Source organism: Ambystoma mexicanum, chromosome 3q (genome assembly GCF_040938575.1).
Source record: "Ambystoma mexicanum isolate Mex_15411 chromosome 3q, UKY_AmexF1_1, whole genome shotgun sequence".
In the NCBI taxonomy this organism is placed as follows: Eukaryota; Metazoa; Chordata; class Amphibia; order Caudata; family Ambystomatidae; genus Ambystoma; species Ambystoma mexicanum.
Window position 1 is genome coordinate 40,207,954 of NC_090926.1, and position 11,822 is coordinate 40,219,775.

General features: G+C 47.6%; 1 protein-coding gene across 1 annotated transcript in view; it reads right to left on the reverse strand.

The window, feature by feature from the left end:
• LOC138582072 (ras-related C3 botulinum toxin substrate 2) overlaps nt 1-8,327 on the reverse strand; it is a 215,088-nt gene extending 206,761 nt beyond the window's left edge. The window contains exon 1 of the mRNA XM_069653020.1: nt 7,660-8,327. Within this exon, the coding sequence (XP_069509121.1) occupies nt 7,660-7,694 (35 nt within the window). The 5' untranslated portion in view covers nt 7,695-8,327. The remainder of the gene's footprint in view (nt 1-7,659) is intronic.
• Between the last annotated feature and the right edge of the window lie 3,495 nt (nt 8,328-11,822).

Here is an 11,822-nt window from a genome sequence, read left to right on the forward strand (position 1 = left end):
ATAGTAAGACGGCCGACCGTAGACAACATTACTGCCAAGCTAATGGTGAGAAAGTTCACTCTGTTGTGCGGCTTGTAATCATTTTGTCATTGTATACATGCCTCTATCCCAGTGATTTGGTGCCAAGAGGTATCACTGGGGGGAGCAGAGCGTGTGCCCGGTGTCTGGGACTTTGGTTGGCACAGCAGCAATGATATATGGGGGGATAGTATGCAATATGCGCTTGGGTGGTAGGATGGGTGACTGCTGGTAGGAGGGTTGCAGTTGAGGTCTTGTGTCTTTATCTCAGTCATGTGCATAGTGCCATATTATATTAGACTGCAAAGATGTGATACCCACTGGGTCCTTGGCTTCCCCCAACATGCATTTTTAAAGAAGGCATGATGTCAGATGCTGTTGATCTTTTTCCTGGGAGGAAAATACATACCACACTTTATTTTGGTGGAATAAGACATGCCCTACTATGTTCATGCGACTAAGAAGGTGTTGGTTGTGCTATTGGTGGTGTGGCTCCCGCATATCTTGCAGGTTCTTTTTGGAAGACACTGCACATGGGTGGAAGAGTAGCTTTGTCTGGTGTGGTTGCCTTCCTCTCACTCCTTGGTATCAAGGGTTACCAGAATCCTGTAATGAAGTCTATACTCTGATGGATCTTAATCTGTATGCAGCTCCTCATAACACCCTCATACTTAGTGGATGTCGCTGGTCGTGGTGAGGGAGAACAGGAGCTACCCATACCCCCCCCACACAGTGTGTGCTGTTGCTCCTGTGTCACCATGCTGCTCTACATGGTGTTTCATGGCTCCCGCTTCATTGGTGGAAGGACGCTTCTGCTCCAGAGACAGTTGACCGAACCTTCTCTCCTCCAGCTGTAAAATTGTGCAGAGGGTGCAGCTTCCCTGGCGATCATGGCCCTCATGAAAAACCCATGCACGCTCTGCCCAAATGAGACAGGTTGGAGAAGAAATACAGGGTGCCGGACCCCGCACCCAAATGCTGTGGTTGACATAAATGCCCATGTACTGTGGTTGACATAAATGCCCTCTGACCACATGATCCCCTCTCCGTGGCATATTTGAGTGCTGCAGACATGTTGCTACTCAAGATGGTTGTTTCTCCCCCCACTGCCAAGAAATGTCACAGGCGTCTATGTCACACAGGATGGTCACTGGATGTCTCTCCTCAGACACTGAATGTAAAGCCCTGCCCCCAAACAATTCTAAGAATGGTTCTTTGCAACTAGCCACATCTGACACTATGTGTCGCTCGCCAGTGAAGACGGGCAGCGCTGCTGACTTCTCTGGGCCCACTCCTGCTAAGACAGGACCACGCGGAACCCCCAGGCAGCTCCATTCTACACGAGCCGGGATAAAGAACTGCTGGGACCTTGATGCTGCTGCAGTTAGTGCAGGGCCGCTCCTGACATACACGGCCCAGGATAGAGAACTGCTGGGACCTTGCTGCTGCTGCAGTTAGTGCAGGGCCGCTCCTGACATACACGGCCCAGGATAGAGAACTGCTGGGACCTTGCTGCTGCTGCAGTTAGTGCAAGGCCGCTCCTGACATACACGGCCCAGGATAGAGAACTGCTGGGACCTTGCTGCTGCTGCAGTTAGTGCTCTGGGCCGCTCCTGACATACACAGCTCAGCAAGGACTCCACCTCCTGGGCCCCCCTCATTGCTGTTGATTGGGGCGGTCATCCTCTTGCATTCATGGACCGGCTAGGGAGAACATCAGAAGGCCCCCCATCCCATCCCAAATACACCAGGCTGCACCTCACAGACCCAGCCTGCGTAAGGACTCTGAGGACCCCCTCATTGCTTCTGCTGTCCAGGGACAAGTAACAAACAAGCACAGGAGCACTTTAAGGCCACTCTGCTGCAAAGTGGTAGTTCATTGACTCCTAGCCAGGCTGCCTGCCAAGAAAGAACACTTTCTATACATTTGTTTCCAGAACGTACACTTCATAAAGACAGTATATATTCTAAACGACTCAAGCTAATTAAACCTTTTATATACTGCTGCTGAGTAATAGCTGTTATTAATAGGGGTTAGTAATTAGTGTGTGTTGGTTTTACCCCATATTCTACAAAATACAAAACTGCTGGTGCACTGGAGCTGATTTAATGGATATCTATAACACCTGATCACTAAAAAGACCATGCTCCAGCATACCCGTATCCGACTTTCCTTGTGTAGAGTGGTGGTAAAGTTAACTTAGTGTTGCTTGTATAGGGGGTTGGGGCAGCCCTACACCTACCATCTTTCCTGACCCATTCTTTATCCCAGTGCAACACACCCAGGGCGATCCCAGGACTTGGGGCAAGCAGGGATGCCGGAGATGGGGTCGGGGCAAGGACTAGGGTATAGGACAGAAACATGTATTATTATGCCCGCCTACACCTGTCTCTCACCATGTGCAATTAGAAGCATCCCCTCGCTGCTCTTATCTTGTCTATATCAGCAACCTACCCATTCCCAAAACCTATAGCTATGGGAAAACGGCTGACATACCAATTATTTTGTCCCAGCATATGCCCAACCATCTCTTTCATTTACCTAGTATTGCTATCTGATGCCCAGGCATTTGCACAATCTGGCCGGCTACTTCCATTATATACCAGGTGCCCCCATTTGCTTCCATTGTACTCACAAATGCAGCCTCACGCCCACACCCGTGCACGCTTATGAACGCTAACACACAGAGAGGCCCAAGAATCTCTACATGCCACACACATATGTGAGTGACACGCGCACTTACAGACATGCATTCATGCACATGCACTTTCCTGTGCCGAAATACCACCACACTCACACGTATCCACTCTCACAAAAACGCACACACCACAGTAACCCCATGCACTGACACACACACACAGCCACATAACATTCAATGGCATGCACTGGTGGCCATGGTTTCTAATGAGACTGCCTCAGAGTAAAATCGTGGACAGCTGAACAGCGGATGCACAACTCAATCCCACCCAAGACTGAGGTTATTCTGCATGGCCCAGATAAATGGCTAACTGATTTTCAATCCAGTCTCTTGTCCCACTCTTTTTTGAAGTCTCAACCAGCTTCTCTGTCAAAGTTAAAAACCTAGGCTGCATCTGGCAGGCAAACTTAAACTGTCATTTACATGTTTGCGAAGTTGTTAAAGCAATTTATGTTGAACTCAAATGACTGAGACCCGTACTGCCCCTTACTGCAGAACCAGACCGCCCAGCTGGGTTTGGAACTCTGGTAAAGTCCAAATTGGGGTACTGCAATGCCTTGTTGTTGGCCTTTCTGAATGGCCAGATCCACCGCTTGCAGGTCGCTCCGAATGCGGCGGTAAGACATAGGCTTCGATTGCAGTGTTTCTTCATTGGTTGCCAGTTCAACAGAGGATTCTGTTTAAGGTCCTCTGTTTGATTTTCAAGTGTACTCATGGCACTGCCCCAGTTGTTTAATCTCAAAAATCTCTCCTCATCGCCCATCTCACTCACTTAGGTCTGCTGGCCAAAATCTTTTGAGTGTTCCCTCCTCTCATTGTGTGTAACGCGGACATAGAAGTTTCTGCATTGGCAGTCCTAGAGCTTGGAACCTGCTGCCTGCCAATCTACGGAAACTAAACTCCTTGGGCCTCATAACGAGTTGGGCGGTAGCCCTTAAATGCAGTGCTAATGCTATTATCCCACATTTCAAGGCCGCCCAATCATGAGTCTGGCAGCATTTACCCCCAGCTCTGAGCTGGGGGTAAATGCACCAACTTAACACCCATTGTCAGGGTGCAATTAGCATGCGCTAATTGCGCCAAAAATGCACCATTGGGTCCAACGGACCCAATGGGGAATACCCATTACCCCCTGACCCTTAATACAGCGCTAATAGTGCCAGACCGGGTGGCGGTAACGCTATTAAGCCAGGCAGTATCTCAGCAATAATACCGCAGGATACCGCCCAACTCGTGATGAGGCACCTTCTCACTCATCATGAGTTGGGTGGTATACTGAATGGGATACCACCCAACTGTATTTCCGTTACCGCCCAACTGTCTGGCGGTATTACTGCCAGATTACAGGTTGGGCAGTAACTGTAAATTCCCATTCCCCATTGGGAATTTTCGGCACAATTAGCGCTCGCTAATAGCGCCGCACTAATTGAACCTCAAAATGGCGGTTAAGTCATCACATTTACCCCCCATCAATAGCGTTGATGCCGCATTTAAGGGCTACCGCTCAACTCGTGGTGAGGCACCTTGTAGCTATTTTAAAAAAAATGAAACACCTATCTTTTTCAATGACTACGCTTGATTTGTTTGTCTACTCTTCTCTGCCTGTTTTCGGCACCTGCGCCTAGAGTGTGTGCACGGAATATCAATCGTCTAAAATGCTTCCTATGGTCTGATTTCTGTGCACGCTTGCTCCAGGTCACTGCACCAATGAAAAGTGCCCGTACCTTCAAACCAAAGGACTCAGGAGGAGGAACCGGAAATGGAGGTGGCACAAGCTGTGTGAGCGATGGATAAAGACTTCGCCTAAGGTCATGATCATAGCTCCCAACTCACACGCTTTTGGCGGGTGTCACCCGCCTTGTAAACAGCGGACTCACCCGCCAAAGCTCATGCACGCCCATTCATTTCAATGGGCCTCTCACCCGCCAAAAGTAAAATCGGGTGTTTTCACCCGCTTTGCTATATAAATGGTTGAGAGCTATGCATGATGCTCCCAGTCCTGAGATGCCACATTTAGGGCCCCTACCACAAATAAATGAGCCCAAACTCACGCTGCACCCACTGGCTTTCTCGCCTTCCGCCATAAACAAATAATAATAATAATGATTTCCTATTGTGGATCCGCACATAGTGCAACATGTAGCTGCTACAGTCACAAGGCCACGGTGCAATGGACCAATCAAAGTGCAGAGCCAAAGGGCAAAGGACCAATCAAAGTGCAGAGCCAAAGGGCAATGGGCCAATCAAAGTTCAGAGCCAAATGCCAATGGATCAATCAAAGTGCAGAGCCAAAGGGCAAAGGACCAATCAAAGTGCAGAGCCAAAGGGCAATGGAGGAGTGACTCTATGTTTGGCTGAGCTACAGAGTGAGAGCAGAACGTATGGACGATGAGGATACAATAGCTCTGACTCGAAAGCTTCCTCCAAATAGACCTAGCAAGAATCTTGAAAAACCCATGTGTTTCAAAAAGCAAGAGGACGCTTACGATTGCGCTGCTTATCTCTTTTAAATGGCGCAGGATGCCACCATATAACGGCAAATGTTCCCCATACAGACCTTTGGCTGTCTCACTTCCCCTCACACTCTTCATTAACTCTCCAATTTCACAAACAGGAACTTAAGTAACACAGAAAAGGACAATGATGACGTCATGCAGGAAGCTGGGCACCCTTTATCAACGGGTGTCGACCTAACGCCCACGAGCCTGTGGCATTGCGAAGGCACTGCCATATTGGCAACGTGTACTGCTGGAGGAGGCACACAACGCTTGGGCCCCTTTGCACTGACGGGGTGCGGACGTTCGTACTGCTGCGGTCCAAACGCGACATGATATGATAGGTTGTTTATAACGCGTATAATACCCAGGGGTTTCTAAGCGCGGACCCGGGGATCGAACCTGTGGTGCTTCGTGTCGCCTTGCCTCCAAGGCGAGCACGTTGCCGCTGCGCTATCCTCCCGAGACGGACGTCAGACCACAGAGAGAGGATGCTCACACTGCTGTTGTGACAATATTGAATGCTGGCCAGAAGAAATGCATGAGCGAGAAATGGCTTCTATGCGCTATGCCCAAACTTGGTCACTTCTCGGCTCTGTGGTGTGTCTGCCACGAAAGTAAAACGTACAGAAAGTGAATAGTATTGCTAGCATGGGACAGGGGCAGTCGGAACAGTTAACGCATTTTGCTTCCAGCCTGATTTGACCTTAATCTTCTTAGAGGGTCTCAAATCTTATGGGACCTTCAGGAGATGTTCAGGCAGGTTCGGGCTCATTTATGGCAAAAACATATAAAAACTAAGGCTTCAGGAAGACAGAGAAGGGTGAGGGGAAAGGGAGGAGTTGGGAGATGGTGGGCGGGGGAGTTAGCAAGATAAAAATGGAGTTCCCTTCATCTGGGAATGCTATTCATTTAGGACAACACATTAAAATCTGAAGTAAGGTATCTCAGTAGATGAATGCACCTGCTGCAGATAACTGTGTATAGCTTGCAGGTCCCTGGTTCGCTCCTGGGTAAGAAGAAATTAGCCTTTCATTGTTCCAAATGTGATCCAATTAGTAAAGTTGAAGTGGGGGATTGTAAGAAGACGCGTGAGAGCAGCATAGTCAGTCACGTGTCAGTCCTGACTGGCTCTGTTTCTCATTATTCACAAGTTGAAGCGTTGAGCATTATTTGGTAGGGTTTATAATATTTGAATATTGGGAAAGCATATCAGACAGACATTGAGATTTTAAAAACCTATGGGGCTGGGAAGAGTCAGTCGTGCATTGGGGATGCCGCAGGCCAGTACCTTCAGACTTTAGAAAGGCCAGAAGGGCTGTGAAAGAGTCAGTCAGATATCAAGCATTCTGATGCTCCTTAAAGCAATGCCATTTCGTCAGGTGGGATTGCAATGCTATGAGGTCTGTACCTGGGAAGAAAACACGTAACATGTATCTAGAGTGAGAGGCCAATGCACAAGCACTGTGTTGGCACGCGCGGTGAAATGTTCTAGTGCATCTCATCACGTGCACTCGCAAGACGGGCCCTATTCACAACATTCTTTAAAATGTGGGCATCGTTCTGTCTTACTTGGATTCCTTGAAAGGGATTCAAGTTTAAAGCTCGCTCTCATACATATCAAAAAGCCTCACTCATGATTTAAAAGTCTATATAGTCGGTCCATATATAATAATATTGATCATCTATATATTGTTTGCTGAAAACTGGTCTCTTAACTTATAAGTGGCAACTTCTTATAATATCACTTATCACGATGCCCTCAAATATCAAAGACTTTGGCCATTCCCCCGTAGGTCCTTTTCTGTGATGTCACTTCTGATGATCTGTATACGTATGCAAATGAGGAGCTTTCCATACCTAGCGCGACACGCTAGGGTGAGGCTTGGTCACTAGCCTTGTGAATCCCAGACGTCCATGGACAGACACCTGGCAGGCGAATGCCTTGTATTCATAATGTGCGTACAGTTGTGTTCTTTTTTGTGCTACCAAAAATACCATTTGCCCCTAATGGAACCCACAAAACTGGACGCTGGGGTAAAACTGTGGTGCAAGTAGTAGGCCTCCTTAATGCGGCGCTAGAATAGGAGTGCTGGTGGAATACGCTCCCATGTTTATGAGGACTGGGGAGTCTCACACACCTTTCTGCGGACGTCCTTACAGACTTCTGCTGGGGGAGGGCCAGTCGGGGGTTCACTCGACTAGAGTATTGTACTATACCATGGCAACGTACGAAAGGCAATGCGGAGAGTGAACGCGTCCTTCACACCAGTCAGACAAAGGCACAGGTGTCGGTGTCCCGTTACCCTCCCCAATCATTGTCGGGATATCATTCTTTCTCGCCAACACATAAAGTGTGCAAATGACTATTTGTTTGTGCTTGACAACTCGTGTTATTATGAATGAATGCACATTTGACTAGATATATTCGTTTAAACCGCACTTACCCATCTCCAACCACCACACACTTGATTGCCTGCATCTTTGAGCTGTAGTTCACGTCAGACGCCCGCCTTGCAGAGGTCGCAGGGAAGTGACCCGGGCACTGGAGGCAAAGCAGCAGAGAGACAGGAAGGTGGAACGGCCGACGGTGCGCGGTGAGCCAGTCTGGCACTGGGTCAGAGAGCCCTGTGTTCCGTTGGGTGGCAGCCGGTCCTCTCGCTCCCTGGGTCCCGGGGCGAGGGCTACCGCAGGGACTCCTCCCCGGACAAAGATTGCAACTTCTGCTTTCTCTATCTACTTCCTTGTCAGCCTCATGCCCGCAGGGCGGGGTGCGTGGGTGGCATACACACTTGCCCTGACGCCCGGGCCACAATAGGGGGCGGCGACGCTAGTCTCATTCTGCTTATCACAGTGCCCGGCTTCAGCGGGCGACCAGCGGGGGGCATCGGGGGTCTTAGAGCGACGCGAGTGCCCTCTCTCGGCTTACTTCCGCCAGGGTGGTTCTGACCTCCGGGGCATGACGCGACTTTTACAGTTGCCATCTTGGTTGATTGTCTCCTTTTTGAGAGATGAAGTATTTGTCAATGCATGAGGACAGCTTTGGCAGTATCGTGCCCCTACACGGGAGTCGTGAAGTGATCTCCTGATGTTGGCTGCCGTCAGTGCTCTAAGTGGGCAGGTACTTGCCAGTCCTGAGTGCGGGCACTTCTTTTTTTTAAAGCCGTAGTACCGGCACTTCTCATCCGGAAGCCATAATTTTAATGGGAGAATACAAGCACTTCTTAACAGTAAGCAGGTACTCTGTGATAGTTCATGCACTTCTCTATTTCCATTTCAAGTACTGATCGGAGTGGTGTTCACCTCTAAGGGATGTTGTTTCCTTCTGTGGGCGATGACTGGTCTGGTTGTCCCCAAGAGGCGACTGTGATGCCTCATACAAGTGAGTGCTGAAATTATCTCTGAGGGTTGTACTGAGGTCCTACAGCTGAGTATTGGTGGTTTTGTCTCCTCTAAGTGATGCTGGCTCACAGTGGTGTTCTCCTGTGTCCGTAGAAATAATTGCGAGAACAAAACCGGATGAAAACATGACTGCATCTTTTTTTGCGATTATTTTTCCAATTTTGGGGACACTTTTAGGAAACATAGGGGTGGGGTAAGAGAAATAGTTAAGGTAGGGGGTAGAGGGTGGGGTGAGGGGAGCCCCCCCCACATTTTTACACAAAAAAAAAGATGCAGTCATTTTTACATACGGTTTTTTCATGTTTTCATGGGCATCTGTTTTCTCCACTGAAAGATGCTGTAGAGGAGCAGTTACGTGCCTCTGCAGGAAATCCCGCCCCCTATCTCCTATATGTTGGAAGCCTGAGATTGTACCATGCTTGACACCAGCAGTTGTGACCATAACATGGCGAGCATTCGAAAGAAGGTACCCGCTGAGAAAGCCCTATCAAATGTATCCCAGAAGAGACGACAACCTGAGAAAAGTCGCAAAAGAAGAGCTGGTGACGTAACGAAAGACGAGTGTGACAACGTATGGATCTCATGGAAACTGGTGATGAAGTTAAGAATCGAGTAAACTTTCATATGCAAAAAGAAGATTGCATGAGTGAGAAGCACTGCAGAACATGCAAGCTATTCAATAACTGTATAGATGCTGTAGCGCAAGTAGATCAAATGATCATAGAAACTGGCTATGTGTAGTGGATAGACTGCAAGTCGAAGCCGCCATTGTATAGAAACTGGACATCGGTGTCATGAATTTAGTAAGCTCTGACCCATGGAGAGGAAAGGTCGAGAACTGTGTCGCAGCAAGAATAAGCTGAGATCATGGAAACAAATGGCAAGACTGTCTGGCCTGGTGTCAAAGCTGAGGCAGCCAAGGTCGGTTATCTATTCTTGAAGGAGGTGAATGTGAAAAGCTGAATCATCCCTTGTTAAGGTGCAAAGAAAGAACACCGAGCGTGTCAGGTTTTATTCATTTAATTCATTTAAATCCTGCAAAATAGACCCAATCGTGGTCTGCTGTCACGTGAGCTGAGGATGGAAATAGAGTTGAGCGTGGAGTCCTAAACAATGATAGTGAGTGCTCGCACTCCCATATATTCCCAGGGAGAAGAATACTTTGCAAGGCCAAGTTCAAAGACAATCTTCATGGCAGAAGGCACGGGTGATGAGAGATGTTGGGCTAATTGGGTGCTCGCACTCCCATATATTCCCAGGGAGAAGAATACTTTGCAAGGCCAAGTTCAAAGACAATCTTCATGGCAGAAGGCATGGGTGATGAGAGATGTTGGGCTAATTGGATGGGGAGGGAAAGTCAAGTCCACCTCCTGGTACCTGGGTGCTGCTAAATTAACCAAATGTTCCAGACATGACACGAGCATGGCAACCAATTATAGAGGGCCATATAACGAAAGGCCTTAAAGTTTGAGAGCCAATGATATGCTGTGTACTTAATAGTGTTGAAGATGACATGTTTTAGAGGTAGGCATAAGTTGTCCACCTGACAGTAGACAACCAATCACAATCCAGCCCCTTATAGAAAGTATACGTAGATGTTCCCTTTGAACCCAATACAATCCCTCATAGGTTTTTCTTATTTGCCACGTAGTATCATGTCACGTCTGACATATTTTTTGCATAAAATGATGTTTTTATGAGAAATGCACTGATAGCTCGAGCGAACGTCTGTTGATGTCCATTGTAACTCCCTGTTTTAGATAATTGACATAAAACAGCACCTTTACCATCTTCCTGAGTTGGTTTGATTATTTTGTATCAGCGTTATTCTGCATCCCCATCCTTTGCATGCACGATACCCAAAAGGCCATATGCTCAACGTAGTAGTGTCTTTCTGCTAGCAATGACTGGCTTGGATGTCACCTACTGGTGAATGTGCTGCCCTGGAAGTGGGCGCTGAAGGGATCTCCCAGATATGTAGTGCGCTCCTACAGGTGATGGCCTCATTAGTTGTCACCCCATTGATGTTGGGGCAGAGTGGTGCTCCCTCTGGGAGATGTATAGGTGTTCTAGCTGTGATAAGTGGCTTGGTTGTCACATGTAGGCCAGCTTGGTCCCTCCTACTGGTGAGTCCTGAAGTGATCTCTGTGGGATCTAGTATCCTCCAACAGATCGGTTGGGGTGGTTGTGTCCTCTAATTGGGCACCATGCTACAGAGAGGGGGCCCAATTAAATCTCTCACCTGGGCATGCTGCAGCCTCTTATAGATGAAGGCAGCTGTATTTGTCGTCTGTGGCTGATGTGGTGTTCTTACTTTAGTATACTTTAGTATACTCCTCTGCAAAACATTGAGATGGGTAGAGGAAGTATTTTTTTAATTTAATTGTTTTTTTTTATAGATGTTTATTCAATAAGACCTTTTGTCTGTAGTCATAAAAAATGCAAATAATCAAAATGCAGGATAAAGTGACACAGAAAAAGTATACAAAATATTAAAAGAAAGTAATAGTCTTAGCCATCAGCAAATCGAAGGACATCTGACATCTGTAAGCTCATCCAATGTACTAGCAATTAAATCCCCACATTTTGTTAAGTGATATAGTAAATTGCATTCCATTCCGCCATAAAGTGGTCCCGTATATTGATGATGGTCAAGTGGTTTGTATAAAAAAAAGCCAATTGCCAGTAGGATCTGCCTTCAAAGCCCTTCTAGGCTTTCACAGTCAACAAAAGGTCTTAAACAGATTACATTGTGTCAGTCCTGCAGAGTCTACAGAATCCATTTGATCTGGTTTTGCCTTGCCCCGATCACCGCCAAAGACTCCACCTGGTTGAATTTTATTTTCAGGTAACTCAATAAAATGTAATTGCTGGGATAGGCATTACTATCCCATTAATGCCTCCTTCACCACCAGTTTGGCTTCAGAGCTGCTAGAAGCATAGAAACTGGTCTCCTGAACACCCATGAAGACTTGCTCTCCAATCTTGACTCTAATCTCCCTTCTGTCCTCATTCTCCTCGATCTATCCTATGCTTTTGAAACTGTCAATCATGCCATTCTGCTCAATCATCTCCGGGACAACCTTGGTATTATTGGTCAGGCCCTGGCCTGGTTGACCTCCTTTCTCATCTACCGGCCTTCTCAGGTCCAACTGGGGTCTTTCCTCTTGTCTATCTCTCTCTCTCTCTACTTGTGGTGTTCCCCCTG